This window comes from Notamacropus eugenii, chromosome 2 (genome assembly GCF_028372415.1).
Source record: "Notamacropus eugenii isolate mMacEug1 chromosome 2, mMacEug1.pri_v2, whole genome shotgun sequence".
NCBI classification, from domain to species: domain Eukaryota; kingdom Metazoa; phylum Chordata; class Mammalia; order Diprotodontia; family Macropodidae; genus Notamacropus; species Notamacropus eugenii.
In genome coordinates this window covers 395,731,647-395,757,178 of record NC_092873.1, presented here as the reverse complement: position 1 = coordinate 395,757,178, position 25,532 = coordinate 395,731,647, and the positions used below count along the sequence as shown (strand labels likewise).

Here is a 25,532-nt window from a genome sequence, read left to right as displayed (position 1 = left end):
CCCATTGAAAAAGCTTTTTCTTGCCTCTTTTATAAGAGATAGTTTGCCCCATTCCATTTCTCCCTTTCTCCTCCCATTATATTCCTCTCTCGCCCCTTAGTTTTACTTTTTTAGATATCATCCTTTCCTATTCAACTCACCCTGTGCTCTCTGTCTATATACATATCTCTCCAACTACTCAAATACTGAAAAAAGTTTCGAGAGTTACAAATACAATCTTTCCATGTAAGAATGTAAACAGTTCAATTATAGTAAGTCCCTTAGGATATCTCTTTCCTGTTTACCTTTTCATGCTTCTCTTGACTCCTGTTTGAAAGTTAAATTTTCAGTTCACTCTGATCTTTTCATCAAGAATGCTTGAAAGTCCTCTATTTCATTGAAAGAATATTTTCCCCCTAAAGTATTATACTCAGTTTTGCTCGGTAGGGGATTCTTGGTTTTAATCTCAGTTCCTTTGACTTGTAGAATATCCTATTCCAAGCCCTTTGATCCTTTAATGTAGAAGCTGCTAGATCTTGTGTTATCCTGATTGTATTTCCATAATACTTGAATTGTTTCTTTCTAGCTACTTGCAATACATTCCCCTTGACCTGGGAACTCTGGAATTTGGCTACTACAATATTCCTAGGAGTTTTTCTTTTCAGATATCTTTCAGGAGGTGATTGGTGGATTCTTTTAATATTTATTCTACCCTCTGGTTCTAGAATATCAGGGCAATTTTCCTTGATAATTTCATGAAAGATGATGTCTAGGCTCTTATTTTGATCATGGTTTTCAGATAGTCCCATAATTTTTAAATCTGACAATTTTTTTTCCATTTTCAGTTTGGGGGAGAGGAACAAGGGGAAGAGAATAAGCATTTATACAGCACCTATCATGTGTTGGGCCCTGTACCAAGCACTTTGTAATTATCTCATTTGATGCTCAAAAACAACCTTACTTTTAGGTGTTGTTATTATCCCCATTTTATTGCTGAGGAAACTAAAGCAAACAGATGTTAAGGGACTTACCCAGGGACATGCAGCTATTAAGCATCAGAGGCTAGTTTTGAATTCAAAACTTCTTAACTCCAGGCCCAGCACTGTTATCTATTGAACCATCTACTAGTTGTCGTACCATCTATATTTTACCTTCATGTCCTAGGCAAATTTGATAATCATCAGTCCATCTATGTCCTCATCTAAAGTAACTGATTATAAATGTTTATCAGAATACTGACAAGGACAAAATAAATACCTAGGCACTCTCCTAGACATATTCCACTGGAGTCTCTGAGACCAATTGGTCAGTTTCTTCTGAATCCGTAACTGTTTACAACTCTCTATCTTGACAAACTGTGAGAGATTTTTGCCAAAATACCTTGCTGAAATCCAGGCACATTATATCTATGACATTTCCCTGATCTACCAGATTGTGAACTTTTAAAATAAGAAAATAAAATATAGGTTACATGAGCGGTGTCCAACTCAAACAGTAGATTTTAGCAGCTTCATATTGACTTAGAAAACCACAACTTAACAGTTTTGTTGTATTGTGTTTTTATTTATTTTGTAAAAATATTTTCCAATTACATTTTAATCTGGTTTGGCTTTGGAACTTTCAGGCCCGGAATCTGGGCTACATAATACATCCATTTCACAAATGTGAAACCTAGGACCAAGAAGCCAAAAAGCTTGTCCAATGGAACATTAAGTAAGATAATATATGTAAAGCGCATTGCAAACCTTAAAGGTCTATATAAATGTTAGCTGCTGTTTCTTCTTCTTCCTTCTCTTTCTCCTTTTCCTCTTCCTCCTCCTTTCTCCTCTTCCTCTTTCCCTTCATCCTTCTCCTCTCCCTCCTCCACAACAACCCTGTGAAATAGGTAGTTCATTTAGTTTTGTTCTCATTGTACAGATGAAGAAACTGAAGCTGTCAGATTAAATGACTCACTTTAGTTTACACAACTGGGAAATGTTAGTGTCTTAAGTCGGAATGGGATTTTTGTGATTGCACATCTAGTACTTTGCCCAATATACCACATGTTTCCATACTCTTCCTCCAAGGAGTTCATAAAACTTTATGAATAATTATTTGAAAATCAAAGAATTCTTCCCAGCACCCCAGTGAGTAAGGTACATTTCAGGATAATGATTCATGTCTTGAGACTACTGTTCCTGCATCTTAGTTTCTTTGAGGCCTTAGAAGTGTTTTTTGAAGTTGCTACATTGATTTAAACTCCATTTGGAAATGGCCATTTAAATGAAAACCCATGTGGTCCCCAGAAGTATATACTACAGTTGCCTACAAGCAGCCTGTGGCTGCCAAAGTCTTATTCTTTAAGAAAGTGAGTTTCTTTCCCACACTCCCACATGTAACTTTAACTGTGATGTTTGTGCAATACTATATCTTTGGGAGGAAAGAGAGAGAGAGACAAATGTGAGAATGTCTGTGTGAAATTCCTTAACTTCCTTATCCTTAGCCTGTCCATTTGCATCTGGAAAATAATGTCTGTACCAGTTAATTTTGGGAAATTGCCACCCAAAGTTTGGTCAGGAGAAGGTTTTACCCCCTCTTTGTTTCATGGGTTGCAAAGAAAAAGATTTCTTCTTTGGAACCAAGTTTGAGGTAGTTCAGACAAATCCAAACAATCCAACAAACTCCCAAACTCTGGAATTCTTTCTGCTGCTTCCTCCCAACTCACCAAATATTTTGTCATCTTTTTCAAACAAATTACAAACTTGCCTTGTTTTAGCTACCCTTCTTTTTCCTTTCTTCTGTTATGAACATAGAAGTCATCAGAAACTAAGGCAACACAAAAGATAAAAAGAAAAGACTAGTCTCTCAAACCTACAAACTTGCCAATCAGCTCAGAAATGGTTGAAGAGTTGACTGTTTAAGTTTGTGGTCTTGATGTTTGTGCTGTTGCCCTTTGAAGAAGGCATTGAATGCTAAGTTTGATTCCATATATTGGGGGTTGTCTAGAAAAATTAATTTAAAAAAATTGTGACCCATAGAGTTTAAAAGGAAAAGGCTATAAAAATGAGAGTTCTTTTGTAACAGTGGAATTAGTCACCACCTGTGAATTTGAAAGAACACTAAGATGTCATTTTATAAACATAGTAATGGAGACACAAACAGTGTGATGGGAGATTGCCAAAGCCTTTTTAGCTACTTTCTTACAAACTCAAGAGGAGCAGTAATTTGTAGCGTAAAAGAGAATGCTGAAATACGCTGACATATATGAAGATCTACAGAACTGTTTGTACTCAGTGACCACCCACAGCTGGAATTATTTCTTAAGACTATTACTAAAAGAAGAAAGAGGTCTATGTGTACAAAAATAATCATAGAAGTATTATTTTTAATAGGAAAAAATCTGACAGTGGAATGGAGCATAATAGACAAATTAATGAAGATGCAGGGAAATAAAGATTCTCCAAAAATGATGCAGAACAAAGATCAAAAAAACATTCACAGTAATGACAATGATATTTTTAAAAGCAATAAAATCAATCAACCAGCAACCATTTTTATTAAGCACCTTCTATGTATCAGACCCTGCTAGATATTAGAGATACCGAGAGCTAAGAAAAGATTCATAGCAAACAAGATGTAGCAAACTGCAAATCCTTTGAAGTTTGTGATTTTACATGTAATTTTATCCCTTTTGTTACTGTTGATTTGCTCATTTTTGTTGAAATAGTAGGTTTATAACCAAAAAACTACTTAAAGCAAAAAAAAAAAACCCTCTGTTTTCATTCATCTTACTGTGGATTTACCAAATAGAGAACAAGCAGCTAAAAATCTTTCTGGTTTGGTAATTATTTTAAATATAGACTTAAATTCTGAAGAAATCTGATATTAAATCCTCAGGCCTTTTTACCATTCATATTTGTTTCTTTCTACAAACCCAGTTCTCTCAGATCATTGGCCACGTTCAGGACTGTTTTTCTCCCTTGGATTTCTGTAGGAATGGCCAGAAATTGACTCGTTGGTGGCTGTACACCAGAGCTTTACAATCCTCCCCAGCCTTAAACTAAAGGCTTCTACTTCAGTAATTAAATTGCCTTGAATGTTATCTGTGAAGGACTCAACTCATTAATTATATCCAATGAGATATTGTATTTAAAGTGTTTTGCAAACTCTAAGTGCTACATAAGTGTCAACTATTATTATTAGTGGTAATAGAAATAGCAATTCAGTATTGAGTGCAAATGATACAGTAGGCATTGTGTTTTTCGCATTCCATGGGGTGGTTGTCATGAGTGCTCAATGAGTTTTTTTAAAAAATGAATGTCATACTCATTTTAAATTGCCTTTGGGGGAAAAGGAACCATAAGTACAAAAATATTTATAGCTGCTCTGTTTGTGATGGCAAAGAACTGGAAATTGAGAGGATGTCCATAAATTGGGGAATGGTTGAACAAGTTGCTGTATATGACTGTAATGGAATACTATTGTGCTATAAGAAATGATGCACAAGTGAACTTCAGAAAAACCTGGAAAGATTAATATGAATTGATGCTGAGTGATAAGAGCAGAATCAGGAGAACATTGTACACAGTAACAACCACATTGTGTGATGACTGACTTTGATAGACTTAGCTTTTCTCAGAAATGCAAGGATTTAAGACAATTCCAAAAGACTCACAATGGAAAATGCTATCCTCATCAAAAGAAAGAACTTTCAAGTCTGAATGCAAATGGAAGCATACTATTTGCTATCCTTTTCTTTTGTTGTTTTGTCTTGTTTCTTCTTTTTTTGTGGTTCCTCCCGTTAGTTCTGATTCTTCTTTACATCATGACAAATGTGAAAATATGTTTAATATGAATGCATAAGTAGAGCCTATAGCAGATTGCATGCCATCTTGGGAAGGGGAGTGGACAGAGAGGGGGAGAAAATTTGAAACTCAAGATCTTATGGAAGTGAATGTTGAAAACTAAAAATAAATGAATTAGTTCTTTTAAAAATTGCCTTTGACTTTTTTTTGTACAGGTTACTACAAATGGCCTCATTGCCGTGAGTGAACCTCCTCTTGAAGAAGCCAGTCCTGGCCGATTTCCACCATCCTTTGGAGCAATTGCACCCTTCCTGGCTGACCTTGACACAACAAATGGTGGAAAAGTTTATTATCGGGAAGATTCTTCCCCTGCTATTGTTCAGTTAGCTGCAGATTGTGTCCGAAAAGGTTTCCCTGAGGTCTCTTTCCAACCTCAGAGTGTGGTGGTGGTCACCTGGGAATCCATGGCTCCATATCTAGGGTCAGAAAGTGACCCTACCCTGGAAAGCAAGGTAAGTATATTCTGTTGGGGGTCTAACACAAATATTCTTAATATACTCATCAGTTAGTCAACAAGCTTTTATTGTTATATTCCCAATACTATGTTAAATACTGGGAATACAAAGAAATGTGAAAACATGGTCATCCAAGGATCTCATATTCTAGTGGGGGAGACGATAAGCAGAGATCTAGTTAAATGCAAGGTTTATACACATACATATATACAGTGTATATGAAGGTAATATGAAAGGGAAAAGCATTAGTTGCAGATACCATGTTAGACGAAATTTAATGAGGTTAAATTGAAAGTTTTAGAGAAATATTCCTTTCTTTAGTGAAAATTTGCCTTTCTTTGTATCATCAACCTTAGCATAATGCCTAACACATAAATACTTAATAAATATCAGGTGACTGACTGACATCAGCTTGTACTTTAGTTGTCAGTGGAAAGTGGTGAGTACATAAAATAATTCTGAATATGATTGTCCGTGGTGTAGTACCACCTCATGGGTAAAATAATTTTATAGTGAAATCCTTTAAGTATTTCCATAAATTAACCTCCCAGAATCAAACCCAAGACTCATCTGCCTGATTCTGAATTCAGTGATATTCCTTTTGACAGCCAGTGTCTCTACCTATGCTCATTGTTACTTAAGCGGTATAGCCATACAAATCAGCACTGGTCCCATATTTTAATTAAAAGTTATCTCAAACCTTTGGCAAAATATTTAAACACATACTGGATTGACTGATGGTCATGTTTGCTGACCTGAGTTTTATTTTTCTCTGCAAGGCTTTATAAATAATATTATTTTTTATGGTGACTAGATAGCTATAAATACAATTTATCTTTGATAAGCATTTTACTCAAATGGATCTGTGATCTCATTAACTCCTTTCATGAATGTAGATCACTATCCATCCGTGCCTGCCTATCCTGTGTTATTCTCATTCATGTCTGTTTAAAGGGTTATTGTAGGAGGTTCATCCCAAAAATAACATGGAGAACAAAACATGTGGCTGTTTAAAAGCTTAAGAAGCTTCCTCCCACCTGGCTATGCTTATAGATATATGCAACATCTTTAGTGGATTTCTTTTAGAATATCTGTTCAGAAATAAAACTTAAAATACCAAAAGTTTAATGGAAAAATCTTCTGTCCTAATATAGCCAACTGTATTCTTATAATAATAGTTACTCTTGTTGGATTAGCACTTAACAAAGTACTTTTCTATAAAAAGTATGAGTATGTATGTATATATGTATATATTCAATTCGATTCACTAGACATTAAGTGTTGATTATGTGACAGACAACGTGCTAAGTGCTAGAGATGCAAATAAGAAAAAGATAGACAGTCCTTGCCCTCAAGTTGCTTATAATCTAATGGGGAAAGTTGGGAAAAGCTATGATATTTTAAGGAATGGAAACCAAGCAGTTCTTCTGATGGAAAATGGAGAGTTACCTGGAAAGTTCTGAACTCTCTTATAAAGGACGGCACTGGGAGGAGTTTGTATGTTTGTATATGCATAATATACTCATGTATTACAAATATTGTAATCCTTGTTTTTACAGATGGGATTCAGATACAGAAGAGATTCATTTCAAACATTTATTAAAGACCTACAGTATTCAGAATCCAACAGCTAGGGATTGTTGGAGCCAAAATGTGCCCTTTCCGCTATAGTATATCAAACAGGCAATAATTATTTTTTGAGCATCCATATTTTATTTGGATGAGATCTGTGTTTTCTTTGGTTCAAGAACTTCTCGGAAAAGAACTTCCCCCACCAACACAGACTGGCACCTTCTCTGCAACTGATGATTTTGGAGAGTTGCCTGGGGAGCTAAGAGGTTAAGTGACTTGCCCAGGATCACATAACCATTACGTATTAGGAAGTGACTTGAACTTGACTCTGACTCCTTTTGGAGCATTACTTTTCATATTTACTGTAAATAATCAAATAATTTTAGAGACATGACTCAGTTTATCTTTGAAGAAAAATAAAAAAATACATTTTCTACTTGTTACTTTTGTTAGATTGTAGAACTGAAAGGAATCTTGTGAGAGAATCTAGTTATTTCCATGACTTTTCCTAGGATGTCATGTATATTTAGCATGATTGAATCCTTCATGTACCTAATATATTTGTGTTCTATTTTACCAATTTGTTGGCTTTTGACTGCTCCTGGAGAGCTCAGAACTAGACAGTCCTTCACTGGTTACCCTTTCGCAGTCTAAGGAATGAGAGTTTCCTTGATAGTAGGGTCTTGGGTCACATTCTAGAAGTTTCATCACTGCAATTATTGGGTAACTTCAGTGTCACCAGATATACAGAACTCTCTGTCTGTCTGTATCTGTCTTTTTCTCTTTGTCTCTCTCTCTGTCTCTCTGTGTCTGTCTGTCTGTCTCTCTCTCTCTCTGTCTCTCTCTCTCTCACACACATAGGTTAATGCTGAAATACTCTTACAGAAGTTTCAGTTTTGAATATGATGGAAGATTTGTAAATCGCTATCTCTTCATTTGACAAAGATTCTTATGCTGGAATGAGGTTTCTGAAGCAAGGTCAGGGTACTGCCTTCTCACTGTCTACATGGGCTGTTCCCTGTTGAAGATTATAGGATTGAAGTCAGTCAGTTTGAGCATTTTGGGGAGTTTTTCCAGATTTTAAACTGAATTTAAAATTTTCTCCACAGAGAAACACATTCCAGTCTGTCATAGCTTCCTCTGACTCCAGGTCATATGCCATTTTCCTTTACCCAGAAGATGGTCTGCAGTTCTACAGCACTCAATCCAAGAAGGATGAAAGCCAAGTGTCAGCTGTGGTTGCCTTTAGTCAAGGTTCAGTGGGCTTCTTATGGAGAACTGATGGTGCCTACAACATATTTGCTAATGACAGAGAATCCATGGAAAATCTGGTCAAGTATGTTTTCTTTGTTCTTGAGTAGACATTCCTTTCTCTGTCATCCTCTGTCCCTCTAATTAATTAATAAACTATCCTGGCTCTTCCCGTTTTTCAAAGTGGCATGGTTATATGCAAAGTGTGCCACCTAAGGGTGTCTGCCTCCTGTAAATTATTTATTTTGATATTATAATTTAAAATTTTTATTGATATTATTTATTTTTATATCAGCTTTGTTTCCAGACATAGCTCTCTTCCTCCACTATCCAATGAGTCATCCCTACTGACCAAGAATAAAACACAGAGAAAAAAGAAATTTTAAAAAGGCAGTTTCGTAAAGCTGACCAATTTGTCAGGCTGAGGAACCTATAGCCTCAAGGCCAAATGTGGCCTTCTAGGTCCTCAAGTGCTGCCCTTTAACTGAATCCAAACTTCACTGAACAAATCATTGTTTTGAACCAACATATAGGGTCACATAGGATCATAGCTCTACAGCTAGAAAGAACCTCAGGTAATCTAATTCAACCCCCTCGCTTTACATATTAGGAGGTTAAGTGACTTATCCAGTCATACATAGGAAGTGTCATAAGCAAGAGTTGAGCCTAGTTCCTCTAACTCCAGGATAAGTGCAGTGCTCTTTCTACTGAGTCTAATAATATCTGTAATATTCTACATCCATAGACTATCTCTTATTTTTTTAGATTTCCTTTTTGGGGGAAAAGTTAATTCTTCTTTGAGCCAAGTAACCACATGTCCTATGTTTATGGGGTTGTCCTGACTGCCAGCAATTTGTATTAGTACCCCCAAGGGGTATGAAGCACCAAACCCTCCTCTTACTGTGAACTCAGGCTCTGAGAAAAAAACATCCTAAACCTTTCTACTAGGAATAACTTTCAGGGTAGGGTGGAATAAAGGCAGCATATTTCCTTGAAAAAAATACTGAATTGGGAGTCAAAAGACCTGGATTCAAATCTTGACCCACTCACAACTTTTGTGATCCTGGGCAAGTCTCTTAATTCAGGGCCACAGTTTCCTCATCTTTAAAATAAGGTGGTTGGGCTAAAACTTTATGGTCCCTACTAACTCAAAAATCTATGGTCCTATTTTTGTTGTGTGGAATAGGGCAAAGGGGGAAGATATTTATACTAGAGTTTTCTGGAACCCAAATTGTTTCTCTCCCTTTGATTCCCCTCTTTATAATGGGCTGGGCAAGGGGAAATCCCAGCAGCTGTCATACAGCAAGTTCTGATTTATCCTTCACCTGTCCCAGGGGGCTTCCACTGCTTGAGCCTAAGGCAACTGGGTAGATCACACATCCTATTCTAGATTAAATTCAAGATTACCTTGACTTTTCCAACTTTTCTTACTGTGCTCTAAAACTTTCCTGAATGATAGCATGCCCCTCCTTCCAATCTATCTGCCCTAGATATAAATAAAATCTGTGTTGAACATTTTAAAATGTCTATGGTATAAATAAAGTAGTAAAAATTTGAGGAAAGAGTAGGGATGAAAGAGAAAAGGAAAGAGTAATCAAGATAAAGGTGTTAAATAGAAGGGAGGATTTTCTAGTAGCTTTGGCACTAATCACTAAGAATCTCATTATATGCCAAGGATTTTCACCAATAAGATGGAAATCAGTACTATTTTAAGATAAAACAGCTTATCTTAACTCCACTTTCTAAATATCTCAAAGGAGAGTTGTTTAATTGGGAAAACTTTCTCTAATATATGTGAACAAAGAGTTTCTGTGCACATCTAGCACATCACAGTGGCCCTGGAAATTCTTGGTCCTGTGGCAGGTCAGATATCCTTCCATTTGAACCCATTCTCCCAGTCCCTGCCACTTTTGATAAGCATGCTATTTTGGTATGCTACAGAAGATTTCAGACACAAAGGTCTCAAGGGTGGGGGAGAGTCTGTGTTATATCTATGTGGGCTATTTATGATTTGTTTACTAATTTTGGATAGGAATGCGTTCTGAGAGTTGCTGTCCTATTTTGTCCCTAGGAGCAGCAATGCAGGACGTCAAGGTGTCTGGGTTTTTGAGATTGGGAGCCCTTCCACTACCAGTGGTGTGGTGCCAGCTGATGGTAGCCTTGGATCTGATGGAGCGGAATATGAAGATGAGGAAGATGAAGACTATGACCTAGTGAGCGTGACTGAGAGATCTCTGGGCTTGGAGGATGTAGGCACCACAATTGACCCCTATGATGTTCCCAGAAGGGGAGATGAAGACACATATGATTTGCTAAATCCCATCTCACCACGTCATGCCAGTACGAACAGACCACCTCTAGAAGAACCCATTGTGGCAGATCAGTACCCAGATCCTTCTTCTAGGGGAACCAAGTCATTCCTCTACCCAGCTGAAGGATTTCCCCAGCAACATGGACAGGTCATAGACGTAGATGAAGTAGAGGAAACAGGGATTGGTAAGGCCATTTAGCTTGCAATGGGTACATGTTTGGGGACTTTACTCTGAGAAGGGGAGGGTTAGTGTTTGAGTTGCCAGTGGTATAAAATGTAGATAATTCTGCTAGGTTTGCAATAGGGAGTTCATAGAATTTATAATTGAGAGAGACCTGAGTGATTATATAGTTTGAGTTTTTAACCTCATGTCCCCATTCCCCAAAGGGTCTGTGGCTAGATTTCAAAGGATCTATGAATTTGGATGTTAAAAAAATACCTCTTTATTTTCATTAACCTCTAATTGAAATTTAGCATTTCCTTCAATTATTTAAAAGCATTCTTTTGAAAAGGGGTCTGTAAGCTTTAGAATACGAAAGGGGGCCATGAGGAATAAAATACGTTCAGAATCTCTGGTCTAGTCCAGCCCCACCTCGTTTGACTCATAAGGAAACTGAGAGTTGGGTAAAGCAGCAGTGTGCTGGTAAATGTTTAAGAACTGGCTCTCCAAAAAAAAAAAACAAAAACCCAATAACAAGAAAAACCATGTATACACAACATGCTCTTTAGGTTAATCTGCATCATTAACATTTTCTCCATCACTTTTTTAAGTCTAAAATAAAAAATCAGCAAAACAAATCAAGCCCTGATTTGTAGCATCTGCCAATAGATAAGGTATAAATGATCAGACTAAACATTTAACAATTGACTCTCTCTCATGAGGCTATTTGAGCTGGCTCCAGCACGCCCCTGTGATGGAACATGAGCTTGGAGGAGAGGATGTGACCTGATAGTTTGTAAAACCTACAGTTAGAGAGAATTGTAATGTAGACATCAGGCCTTCAGAGGCTGAATAGCTTTTTGGAGTTGAGACTGTGACTGGAGATAATGTCAGAGTGCTTTCTCATCTCTCCTTGCATTCCTTCTCACCCATTTGAAGAGATGCATAGAAAATATGACCTCAAGAATCATATTCTCTTATTTGAAACTCTTAATATATGAGATAGAAAGTAACAGTTGAAAGAACCTTTGGGGTCATCTTATCACTTATCTAAGTGAAAAAGTCACTTCCATCTAACCTTTTCTAGTAAAGGAGAACTCTCACAAGGCAACATGTTCCATTTAAAAAAAAAAAGTTACTTATTTTATTCTGAACTTAAGAAATAAAGCAAGCATTTCCGTAACATAGTAGAATAAAAAAAGATGATTGTACACGAAACTGCCAATCTATTGTGTACAACTTTTTGTTCCTTTTAAATACATAATAAAGTTATCCTGTAACTTTCTTCTTTTCCCCTTTTTTGTTTCCTTCCCCCAACCTGGAGATAGCTACCATTAGACACAAATATGTATATATAAGCAAAATCATTCTATACATATTTTTATTTTTCAGTTCTTTCTCTGGGTGCAGATAGCATCTTCCTTCATGGATCCTTTATAGTTAATTTGGGTATTTGTAATAGTCAAAATCACTTAGTTGCTCGGAGTTGTTTTTAAAACAATATTGCTGTTACTGTATAAAATGTTGTCCTAGTCCTACTCATTTCACTCTTCATTAGTTTGTGCATTTTCAATCACCTCCAATTGTTAGAAAGTTCTTCCTTATGTTGATCTGGACCCCATTTCTTACCTTAGCTCTTAAACATAATAAGTAATTCGTATTCCATATACTTATTATATATACTTATTCCATATACATATAACCTCCAAATACTCTAAGATAGTTTGATTTCCCTTCTAAGTCTTTTCCTTGTCTAACCTTAGCGTCCTCAGGCCTTCTATTTATCAGCCTGTCAACCAGAAATAGTTTTCTAAGTTCTGTCCAGGGTATTTAGGATAGTGGGATGAGCTGTAAAAATCACAAATACCATATGACAAAACCCTGTTTTTAAGCTAGACTTGGGGTATAGGATTTAGTACCCTACCAGGATAATAGATAGGATTTTAAGAGATGGAAAGGACCTTTGAGATCACCTAGTATCCTCCCATTTTATAGATCTGGAAACTGAGGCTCCAAAATGTAAAAGGTTTTGCCCAAATTCACACAGACAGCAGGGGACAGAGCTGGTATTTGAACCCAAGTGTTCTGGTTCTAGATCCATTGTTCCTTCCATTAAACCATGCTGGTCAGATGTGTGGTTCTGAGACACAAAATCTGATCTGTAGCAATCTGAATCTAGGTTATAACAAGGCTCTCTTGTATTTCTATTAAAAATAATGTGTTCATTACAAAATTTTTTTAATGCTAATATGGTAAAAGATTTAAATAGAATGGATCCAAGTCTATTTTACATTATCTCTTTTAAATGATGATAATAACTCATGCTTACATAGTGGCATAGTGGAAAGAATACTGGACATGGTATCAGAAGAACCTGGGTTTAAATTCTACTTTAGACACAGACAGTGTGACTCTGAACAAGTCACTTAACTACTCAATGCCTGTGTCCTCATCTGCAAAATTAAGGGGTTGGGCTCAATGGGCCTCTAAGTTCCAATCTAGCACTAAGTCTATGATCCTATGATCCAAAGGTATACAAAAGGTTTTATTCATGAAAGGCTCACAGAAGGCTAAGACAAGTATTATCTCCATTTTAGACATGAAGGACTAAGGCTCAGATGAAATAACTTGCCTGTGACTACACAGCCAGTCAAGTTTCTGACTCCCAGACCGAGGCTTTCCACAATCATACCTTACCTTTTTAATGACATTTGCATGGTCTTATCCCCTTCTATAAAGTTATGACAAGGCTTTGGAGAAATTTTATTATTTCATTTTTATCTCCTTTTTGTGATTTATTACTTGGTCAACAAAGTCAGTCATAAGGCATATTTTGTACTTGAACCTCATTTGAAATTCCCAAGGAAAGCAATAGGCAAGATGTGGGGACCTGGTGATATTGTGATTCCCTGATGGAGCTGACAGAGGCAGAAAATGGTGGTAATTTCCTCCAGATCATGTAACAAACTGGTGGCAGGATGAGGAAAGGACTGCCTTATTTTGACTCCTGACTGAAAGCTCAAGGCATTGGTGTTCCCTCCTTTAAACATTTCATCATTGGTGTCTTACATGATACTAAAAGTTCTTAGGAATGTGGCAATCTGCCTCTTATGTTTCCAGTTAATCTGCCCCAGATGTTTTGGATGCATTTCCCTTCAGATGTACTTATTCACTTGCAGATGTCTAGTTTGATTCTTATTCTGTTTCCTGCATGTTTCCACCCTATCTAGGTATGTCTGAATTTCTCATTTGTGAAATGATCATATTTTAAGCAAGACTGTCTCCACCTCTCCTAACCCATGGTGGGATATTTTTGGTTTAAACAAACCAAAGGAGATTTTTGCTAGTAAAAACCTTGAACTGAAAACCAAAATCTGGCCTAAAATCAGGTGTTATTCCCTTCTGCTCCTTTCTAGCTCTTTGACTGTTTTCATTAGCAAGTGAAAAATGACTTTACCCTAGCCTTCAACGTATTCATGATGTTATTCATGAAGGCCTCCAATGACAGACAGGGAAACTACTTGAAAGCTAGGGGCACAGTTGGAGATTGGGTAATCAATAGCATTCCAGATGTGTTTGTTCAGTTAAAGGGCCTGATTTCCTTTCTTCCCAGCTCCCTCTTTATGCATCCCTTGAAAATGTCCCTTATGTGACTCCATTTCTGGAGGATTAAGAGAAATTACATGTGATTAAATTTCTATTGCTTTTGACTTCACTCATGTGTTGGCTTCTAATTACGCATGGGATTGTTATCACAGCCAGAAACTCACTCCCTGTTGTGTTTAGATAGACCACATACAAAATTAATCTGCTCTGGGTTGTTCAATTAAATGAGCTAGTTCATAGTTGTGGTAAGAAGAAAGCTAAGAGATGAGATCTTTAAATAGGAAGGTTTTTTTTCCCCCCTTTTTCTTTGATCAAAGGTTTTTAAGCCAGGTGTGACTATGTATTTTGTTTGTGAAAAACATTGAGGCACAGCTTACCTAGGTGTGGTATGAACACTATCTTCTGATTACTGACTAAAACTTCTATATTACCTATTGTGAGATGTTGTGGTTGCCCCCATACATCTGACTCTACCTTCAGATTTATTCTCAAATGTCTGGCATGTTTAAGTGTATATTAAATTTGGCAGCTTTAATACCAACCCACGGAATGCATTTGTTCTTCCATGATATTAAGTATCCCATATAACAGTAGTCCCCAAGCTAAGCTATGCTGTATACTAGTACAATAGCTAAGTTCTCTGCTGTGTACCACCACTCTGCTTTCTGAAGTAGAATGTAGGGGGAAGGAGGAAGGCATCGTTAGATTTGTTAAGTTTATTTAAGAAATAAGTATCTTTAATCTTAAAAGTTTTCCAGGTTGACATAAATCGCTGTACTTTAGAATTTAGGAAACAATGTGACTTATTATAGGATACCTCTTATTTAAAAAGGCATGGCATTTAAGATGGAAAGTTGGCCTAGAGTCAATATGTCTCCAATAAATCTTGATTGTGTGATCCTGGGCAAGATACTTAATGACTCAGCTCCCCAGGCAACTCATTGGTAGAGGAATTTTTTTTTTCTTTAAAAGTTCTCTACATTAATGAAATCACAGTTCTGCCCCTCGCCCAAAAAAGTTGTTAATTACGCTATAAACTCAATCTTTCCCATCTTCCTTGATTATTTGAGTAATGGTACCATTCCCATTTCAATGGGTTTCCCTCCCTCCCCTTTTTTTGTCTGTAGTGAATTTTACTCTTTATAACTATGTTTGATCTCTCCTCTGGTAAGCAATTATGAATTCCCCTAAATCAAAGGTTCTTCACCTTTCTTTGTGTGTTCAAAAAGGCTCATTTTGGCAGTTTGGTGAGTCTTATGGACCTCGTCCCAGAATGTTTATTGCTTACATTCATAGCTGAAAAGGAATATTAAGTTTCAGTTAGAGATCACTGAAATTAAAGATGTAACTTTCCCCCCCAAAGTTCATAGACCCCTTTGAAATCAAGTGGTTAAGACCCCCATGTTCAGATCCCTTGCTCTGATGGAATACTATAATGTGCTATAAGAAATGACAAAACAGGTAGTTTCATAGAAACCTGGGAAGACCTACATGAAATGATGCAGAATGAAGTAAGCAGAAGTGAGCAGCGAGGAGATCATTGAACACAGTAACAGTAATATCATAATGATGTCCACCTGTGAAAGATTTACCTACTCTAGGCAAGACAATGATACAAAATAATTCTAAAGGACTAATGATGAAAAATACTGTCCAGAAAACTGATGAATTCTGAGTGCAGATTGAAGCATATTCTTTTTCACTTTATTTTTCTTGGGTTGTTTTTTTTTTTTTTGGTGATAACATGGAAATGTTTTGCATGATTTCACATATATCCTTGGTATATTGCTTGCCTTCTACAATGGTTAGGCGAGGGACTGAAGGGAGGAAAGGAATTTTGGAACTCAAAATTTTTAAAAATGATAAAAATATATATATATTTTAAATAAAGAAGAACTTATGTTTTAGATGTGGTGTGGGGAAAGGAATCCCAAAGTGTAGTTACAGATAATACTCACAGAGGCCCTCATTGAAGTGTTTTTTTCCCTTTTAAACAGTGTTCAGGTACAACACGGATTCTCGACAGACTTGTGCCAATAACAGATACCAGTGCTCCATTCATGCACAATGCAGAGACTACCCAACAGGTTTTTGTTGCCATTGTGCTGCTGGATACACTGGAAATGGTAGACAGTGCGTTGCAGAAGGTGAGTAACTTACTTCCTTATAATGGATTTGACATGGGGTTGGGGGTGGGGGGTGACAGGGAAGGGAATATTTACTTTTAAATTGCTGCCATCACCCAAATCTGGAGATATTTAGCACTTTTAGAAGTGGGATGAGGGGACTGTCAATACCAGAAAGAAAGTTGATCATTAAATGATGGAACTTGTAGTTATGGGGCTTCATGAAGTATTTCTCCTGAAGAGCAGAAGGGTTGTCATCTGCACTGGCAGAGTGAGTCTCAGGTCTCTGAAATCACAGATCCTGAAAGTACTAAAAAAAATCCTAAAATATGTCTAGGTGATGCAAGGAATTTTGAATCTCCTATCCCTGTACTTCCTTTGTACTTTGCTAATGGGCTAGTTTTAAATCTGCATGTTCTGGTTTGAGTATGACTGTTTCTTTCTCATACTATATATTTTTTCATCTTAAATGCTTTGGCCCCCTTAGTGTAGATAAACCTAATGCAAGGGCATGGGCTGAAATAGTGAAATTAGGTAACTAGGGGCTGGAATGATCAATATCTTTTCATTTCTCCTGCTTTCTACTCACCTTACTATCATGTAAGCTATACTAAATTCTGTTTGAAATTGTTAGTAAAACAGTATTTTTCACAAATGTAGTTCTGTCAACCTAATAGGTTGTTAGACTTTGGGACTGTCCTTAAAAACATTGTGAATTTGGCAGTCTGTTAAAACACACCTCCTCCATCAGCTTCACCTCTCAGTTCCTCTTGCCAGGTGCCCTTGAATCAGATAAGACAAGCCCTGGTACTTTAGAATGCAATGGGGACTAAATCAAGGGGGATCAATCCTATGGAAATACATCCAGTGATTGAGATGTGCTTTAGTTGTGTCCTGCCCCAGAAAGATGTAGTTTGGTTCTTGATAGATGTAATGATCAAAAAGGTTCCTGATTGATTGTATTGGCCTCAGCTTCTCTAATGATGCCAGTTCTCTGAAGTTCTCTAGGTGCCCTAGAACCAGTTCAACATGCTATCAGAGCCAAAATAGCATCTTTGTATTCGGAATAAATGTTTCATCTCTCCTCTGGTAAGCAATTATGAATTCCCCTAAGCCAAAGGTTCTTCACCTTTGTTTGTGTGTTCAAAAAGACTCATTTTGCCAGTTTGGTGAGCCCTGTGGACCTCTTCTCAGAATATTTATTGCTTACATTCGTAGTTGAAAAGGAATATTAAGGTTTAGCCAGAGGTTAGTGAAATCAAAGATGCAACTTTGTAGGAACATTTTGGGAAACACATTGACAAGCAGAAGATTTTTCTGCTTGAGGAGGGTTGGAGATAATGGCAGATGAGGAATCAGGAATGATTATCCTGGAGAAGAGACTAAAGCTAGCAGTGTTCCATTATACGAAGGGCTGTCATAGAGAAGGCTTGTTCTTTTTGGCAGGGCTAGGACAAAACTAGGAACAGTAGTAGGATGTAAAGTAAAGCTTTGCAATGTTTGGAACTATCTAAAATAGAATGATCCACCTTGGGATGTACTGGGTCACTGCAAGTCTTCAAATGAAGGCTGTATGACTTGTTGGGCATCCTACAGAGGGGAGGATCCCTATTTAGATACAGGCTGAACTAGTTGACCTCTGTAGTGTCTTTGAATTCCATGATTTTGTAAATTTGGTCTCAGGAACCTGAAGGCATTTACCAGGATAAATTTTTCAGTTTCCTACAATCCATTTCTTTCCTTTTAAAAAAAATAATAAATTGATGCCTTTTGATTTGCATCACAATCATTTCTGAATACAAACCTCCCTTCTTGACCTTCCGTGAGCTTTCTCTTATAACAAAGAAAAAAAAGTTAAACCAGGCCAATTAAAACACCAATGCAGGAATAGAAAGCTACTAATAAATCTTCAGGAAAAAAAATTAACCTTATCAGTTTTGGAAGCAAAGAATACTTTCTATTTTATAGCAAGTTCAGAAGTTAAACCCTTCTGTAATTTACACACACCACACACTTGCACCAAAAAATGGTTTTGTGGCTTAAATATTTGTTGGCTTTCCTCTTATTTTTAAAAACTTAATTTTTCAGTTGAAGAGTTGACATTAAATTCCCTCACCCTCCCTATATTAGCTCAGCTTGGCTTAGCCCTTTCTTATAATTGTTCCTAGGGTACATTTTTTTGGTATTAGTGTACTGAATTCATAACATTCTCCTGTGTCATGAAAATTTTGTGTGGAAAACTATGCCAAGCTTAAAATGCTATGTAGTAAATTGCCTAATGCTCTAGATTAGCTGCTTGTAGATATGGAAAACAACTAGATAATAATATAGATATGGAATCTACCCAGGTTTGAGTTTAATTATTTTGTGCTCATTTATTCAGTTGTTTCTCTAATAAATTTTCATGGAACACCTACCATATTCAAGATAAAGGATCACAGAATCTCAGAGTTGGAAGAGAATTCTCAGGTCATTTAATTTAACCCATACCTAAACCTATACCTTAACAAGTTGCCCTGTCAAACTTCCACTTGAAAATCTCCAGCTAAGGGGAAACCTACTAACTCCCTAAAAAAATCGTTATCTGTTGTTAAATCATTTTTATTTTCAAATATATCTCTCTCCTTCTTCTACCTAGCAAGCCATCCTTTAGAACAAAGAATAAAATAGAAAGGTAAAGTAAGCAGTTCACCAAAACTAACCAACAAGTGGAGAAGGTATATGAAGATATATCATATTCCACACTCATAGCCTCCAGTCTCTGCAAAGAAGAGAGCGATCTTGTTTCCTCAGTTCTTTTCTGAGGCTGAGCTTCATTAATTATACAGACTTCGATTTTACTTTTTTTGTACTTTCTGTTTATATCATTGTAATTTCTGTGCGTATTGTTTATATCATCTCACTTTGCATCAGTTCATATTGATCTTCTCATGTTTCTCTGAATTCTTCACATTTGTCATTTCTCACAGTTTAGCAATGTGCTAAAATTTGTTTAACCATTCCTAAATCTGGAAATATGACCAGTACTTGGCCCCAGAGTGGAGAAAATACTCTTCAAAGTAAATAACATTTGAGTTAAGTCTAAGTTTCTTTTGTCTAGAGATCTTATTTGAGTCAGGTCACCTCTTCCCTAAGGTAATTGATTTCTTAGTTCTAATAAAAATCCTAATCTGTATTGAGCAAACTTCCAGTGTTAGCCATTACATTTCTAGGAGTCTAGAACATTTGTAGGGGAAATGGGGGCTTTGGAAGATAGGTCTAACTGTTTAGGGTCATTTAGAGATTAACTTCTCAGGATCTTTATGTTTATTTCAATTGAGTCTATGCCACAAAACTAAACTAGGTTTACTCCATTGTGTGAGACCACAGGAATTCTTTGAATCCAGGACCAAGACAGAGAGTCAAATGGAATGGAATGAACAGAAATATATTTGTGGTCTTATTGTGTGCCAAGAACTGTGTCTCATGCTGAGATTATAAATAGAAAATCAAGACAGCCACTGCTCACAAAGTGCTCACCCTCTAATTGGGAGCAAACAATACATATAGAACAGTGCAGCTAAAGGATGTATGGAAAGTCTCAGTAGTCCCTAGGGTGCAGTCACAGGACTAATGGTGAGGCCCAGAGATCTTTAGGGTGTACTTTCAGGAGGGTGAGGGCAGGATTGTGGGAGGAGCTTTTGGAGGAAGAAGTCTTATAGTGGTTCGAATTCCAAGGTCCTGGGATTATCTCTGAGAGGATAAGGCTTAGGCTGAGGTGGTTAGGATGGGACATCTTAGGATGAATGGATCCTCTTCCATTCAGAACTAATGATGGATTAGACAATATTTTTGTGTCATAGGCTTTCTGTTAATTTTCTGGATGACAGTGTTGTATTTTGTTGTTGTTGAGAGGCTCATTGCGGATGTGTTCCAAACTGGCACCTGTGGTATGCACAAAGGGATTTATTTCCCAGATCTCATAACACTTAAAGCACCAATTGCATAATGATGTTTCATATCATATTTTTCATTTCATTATCAACCTTTTCTTTTTTTATTTATTTTCAATGTTCTACAATCACTACCATATTTTTCCCTCCCTCCACCTCCTTTCCCCCTACCTCCCTCCTCCCTCTATCAACCTTTTCTTAAATTTAGTCCTGGAAAAGGACAAGCTTCTAAGTTTATCCTAATGTAGTACATCCTGGTGCTATTATCTTGGTTTGGTTTCTCCAGGAGCAGGACTTACGATAATAGATGTGGTATAACTTCCCCTCATCCCTTTCCCTGTTTACAAAAGATTGCCTTGCAACTAAAATCTCTGGCTTGCTGGGGTTTTTTTTTTAAATCTTTTGTTTTCCAAACAGGTTCTCCCCAACGAGTTAATGGTAAAGTTCGAGGAAGGATCTTTGTAGGGAATAGCCAAACTCCAGTTGTCTTTGAGAATACTGACCTCCATTCTTATGTTGTGATGAACCACGGGAGATCCTACACAGCCATCAGCACCATTCCTGAGTCCCTGGGCTATTCTCTGGTACCTCTGGCTCCTATAGGAGGCATCATTGGATGGATGTTTGCTGTTGAGCAGGAAGGATTTAAGAATGGATTCAGCATCACTGGTAATTTCCTTATATCATAATCTATGGATCAATTGACCTTTGCCCAGAGTGCCTGTGGAGGCTGGAGATGGGGAATTGGGCATCCGAAGGAAACACTATGCCTGGGTGAAAAACATTTTGAAGATCATTTTGGTCTCTGTAGGCAGAGCACACTGTTAATTGTATTCTTTATAATAATATGAAGGCAAAAGGTGCTGTCAGTTTTCAGTGACAATGCCTAGAATTACGTTGTGATCTAGCAGAGATTTCATAGCAGAGGTAACTGGTAATTTGAAATAGTTTGGCAATGCACCATCAGTGCATACATAGCACAATCCTGGGCCTGAATTCACACAAACTGCCACATTCTGTAGGCAATAAGAGGCATTTGATATTTAGCCCTTTCCGAATATGTTGAGGGAAAACAAATACCTATCCTTTCTTGAGCTGATTTTTTTATCTCAGGGCCTCAGTTTCCTTATCTTCAAAATGAGGGGTTGACGCAGATGACCTCTGAAGTTTCTTCCACCTCTAGACATTATGTTCAAAGAAAGTAATTTAGCAGTAGCTGATTACTTGACTAACAAATCTCTGGGCATAAAGGGAGCTCTTTTATAACTAAGTCATTGTTTTGAAAATCTCCATTAATCATTCGAAACATAGAGAAAAGTATGTACACAGAGCCTCTGCTTGTTCTCTCCCAAATGAATATAAATGGGGAAATCCCACATAAACTTGTAGTCTCAGAAATGTCTTCCTCAAGTCTCCTCCAGCTTCTAGTGCCCAATGCCTCCTAGTTATTTTTTTCCCTTTCCCTTTCTATCTACCAAAACAATAAAGGATCAGAAATCAATCTTTATATATGTCCATTAGCTAATTGTCAAATGAATTACTTTCACTGCGTTACCTCAACCAGTATTTCTATGTTAAGCTTTCCATCTTTAACTGTGGAATGAAAGGCTTCCCTTCTAGCATCCTTCCCTATCAGTGCAGACTGCAAAAAAAAAAAAAAAATTAGTTTCTTCCCAACATTATCCCAATGGATCACCTTTCTTTCCCTCTCTTTTTTTCTAGTGCTAGACTTCAAGTTGCTGACATCATGTTTTCTACCACTTCTGGCAGTATTTTTAATTCCTATTTAATAATCCTGTCCTGCTGGAACCTCCTGGGATGTGTCCTCATACTGCCTAGGTTATACTTCCTCCAGTAACAGCCTTTCATGTAAAGAAATATGTCATTGAAATTCACCTTCTTTGTTAATGCAGCAACGCCTGAGGGAAGAATTAAAATTCCTCTTCTATCTCATATTATATCTATAGAGTATTCACCTTCTACAACCATTTGTCAATTAATTAGGACAATGTCTAGAATCTAGTGCTTCTTTCTTAAACATTCTCTTTAGTTATCATCATCACAGATGTTCTTTTAATAAACATTATTAAGTGCTTGCTGTGTGCATTGAACATTTCAGGAGGCAAATAAAACAGAAGACAGGATTCTTCCCCTTAGGTTGTTTATAGTCTAGGAAGGAAGACATACCAAAAACAACCAGAGAATATAAACAAATTAAAGATAACATATTACATTAATTCCCTAACTGTGACCGTATTTGTGAGGGGCCACTGTTTTTTTTAAATGGGTGGTCCAACTTTTAGAATATTCTGATTTCTAAGTGTTAGGATTTTTTCTTTCTGTCTTAGTGCTCCAAGTGCTGTTTCATGTTCATATTAATGGTATAATAATAGGAACCGATATTTATATTGTTTTTAAGGTTTATATAGAGTTTTTATGTATATTATCTCATTGGGACTTTATAATATCCGTGTGAGACAGTTACTACAAATTTCATTATCCCCATTTTGCAGATGAGAAAATTGAGAAATAATAGATTTTAGAGACAGAAGGGGAATCATATAGGTCATCTAATCCAACCCCCTTATATTATAGATGAGAAAACGGAAGCCCAGAAAGATAAAGTGACTTGCTCAGTCACCCTGATAGCAAGAAGCAGTCGGAATTTGAACTCAGATCCTCTGATTTCAAAGCCAAAGCTTTTTCTTCTGTACCACTGTAATGAGATTCTTGGTGTTTGGTGGCGCAGGATGAAAATTTGAATTCTCACCTCTCAAGAAAACCAGACACTTTTCCTTTTTTTGGTGACCAGAATGTGATCTTATGTGTTTTCTTTGTAGCCAGACAGAGAGCTTGTCCAACATGACATCCAAACCACATCCCTTCTCAAATGGCTTTTGATCATAATGCTTCAGGGGAAACACAGAAACCTGAAACTGAGCCTTTTTTTTTTTTGGCAAGGAATCAGGGTAAAGTGACTTGCCCAAGATCATACAGCTAATAAGTATCAAATATGTGAGGTCATATTTGAACTCAGGTCCTCCTGACTTCAGAGCTGATACTCTATCCACTGTGCTATCTAACTGCCCTTGTGATTTTCCAGCACTACTTTGGACAATGGTTTTTTGCTCTGTTTGTTAAAACATTGCCCCTCCCTTTCTCCTTCCCTTCCCCGCTTCAACTCCAGAATGAATTCTCCTTGGAACAAGGAAAAACGTTAGGTAAAAACATTGTACATGGCAGCCACATCTGATGACATATTAAGCATTTTATTCTAATAGTCCCTGCCTCTCTTCCAGGAAAAGTATGAGAAATTCATTTTTCATGAATGGATTCTTCCTTCTCCATCAAGGAATGCTATGTGGCTAACCACGTTCCACAGTAGCATATGTGCTTCTTAGAACTGTTCTGTTCATGGTGAGCCATTATTGTCCTTCATCAGCATCCGCTGGTTATCAGCAACATGCTTTTTATAAGATCACTAGCTGGCAGGCACCCAGTGGCCATGTAGCATAAGGTAAATTCTCCCTAGGAGGGTTACACTCACAATTCCAGATGCTTTTACATGTGGTCTCTAACCAAATTAAAGCAAGGACCCAATACAGACTCTTTTTTTAAATTCCACCATCATATATTTATTAAGCATCTATTAGGAGGAAGAATGAATGAGATGTAATAATGGTTCACATTTCTATAATGCTTAAAGGTTTGCAAAGTGCTTTGCATATATTGTCTCATTTGATCCTAGAACAACCCTGGGAGGCAGGTACTACCACTATGCATTTTTTAAAGGCATACAATAGGCCAGGTGAGTTACCTAGGGTCACACAGCCATTAAATACAACACAGATTTTTATAGATATATACAAGGAAAGTTCAAACCTCCCAGAGCCTCAATGTGATTCCTTTTTTGTTGTTTGTTTGGAGCTAAGCATGCAAGTGTTTATTGCTGGCCCAGTAACAGATGGATCAAATTAACTACATTGTAATGATCATCCTGGTTTTATTTTATAGGAGGAGAGTTCACCCGTCAAGCTGAAGTTACTTTCGTTGGGCACCCGGACAAGTTGGTTATAAAACAGAAATTCAATGGCATTGATGAGCATGGCCACCTGACCATCACTACAGAGTTGGATGGACGCGTGCCTGAGATCCCATTTGGCTCCACTGTCCAGATAGAACCCTACACTGAGCTCTACCATTATGCCAACTCTGGTGAGCCCAAGTTTCTAGAGGACATGATCTGTGAATCCCAGACTACCCAACTGAGAATCACACTTAGATTCAATTCAGTAAATCGGTGTTAAATGCTATGGAGATAGAAAGCTCTCCACAAAGCTCCACATTATCTCTAAGGGAAATAATGTAGAGATGAAGTTATCATGCCAATTAGAATTTAAGCACATAGGTGAAATGTAGCCAGGTATTATGACAGAACATAGGTAAGACAGATGGCTGGAGAAGACTCAGGGAAAGCTTCATAGAAAAAATGACATGTGGCTCTACAAAAGATTTTAATGAGAGGAGATAGGAGATAGGCATTCAAGACTGAGAGGATAATGATAAGTAATGACATAGTGGTAGGAAAGGACTGAGTGAGTTCAAGAGTCTATATTGGCCACAGGAGACAATCCTAAGGGAAAATAAAAACAACAATAATGATAGCTAACATTCATATATCACTTACTATGTGCCAGGCACTGTGCTAAGCACTTTACAGTTATTATCTCATTTGATTCTTCCAAACATCCTGGCAGGTAGGTGCTATCATCCCCATTTAATAGATGAGGAAACAGACAGAGCTTAAGTGACTAGTGAATGTCTGAAGCTGGATTTGAATTCAGGTCTTCATTTTTCCCAGCCCAATACTTTATCCACTGTGCTCATCTAGCTGCCTAAATAATTAAGAAGCTAAAAGGAGAATCCCTGTCATCCTCCAAACCCCATACCAAAGAGTTACTAATAAAGTGTTTTCTCAACTTTATGAAGCCAAGAAAATTCCGTGCCTTACTTTTTCTTGCTGTCAGAGTAAAGAAATGGATAGCCCTTTAAATATTGAATCCGACTGGGTTCCTTGCCTCTGTGAAAGGTGGTAGAATGTAGTAGTAACACAAAATCCTGTAAATGGATAACTTAGACAGCACTACAAGCAGCATTTTGATATAAGGAAGCCTACTGATGTCATTAATTTATAATTTTATTTTTTGATGAGCTCCTATTATGTAGAAAACTACAGTGAAGCATAAAAATGTAAAGGCTCTGTATATATTTTTATTTTAAAGCATTAAGTTGAAGG

General features: G+C 37.1%; 1 protein-coding gene across 1 annotated transcript in view; it reads left to right on the top strand.

Annotated features, from left to right (window-relative positions):
- The window catches only part of NID1 (nidogen 1), a 113,537-nt gene that overhangs the window by 19,702 nt on the left and 68,303 nt on the right, over positions 1-25,532 (top strand). The window contains exons 2-7 of the mRNA XM_072647546.1: positions 4,979-5,275; positions 7,960-8,186; positions 10,173-10,597; positions 16,176-16,325; positions 20,654-20,905; positions 24,251-24,451. Coding sequence (XP_072503647.1) covers positions 4,979-5,275; positions 7,960-8,186; positions 10,173-10,597; positions 16,176-16,325; positions 20,654-20,905; positions 24,251-24,451 — 1,552 coding nt within the window. The remainder of the gene's footprint in view (positions 1-4,978; positions 5,276-7,959; positions 8,187-10,172; positions 10,598-16,175; positions 16,326-20,653; positions 20,906-24,250; positions 24,452-25,532) is intronic.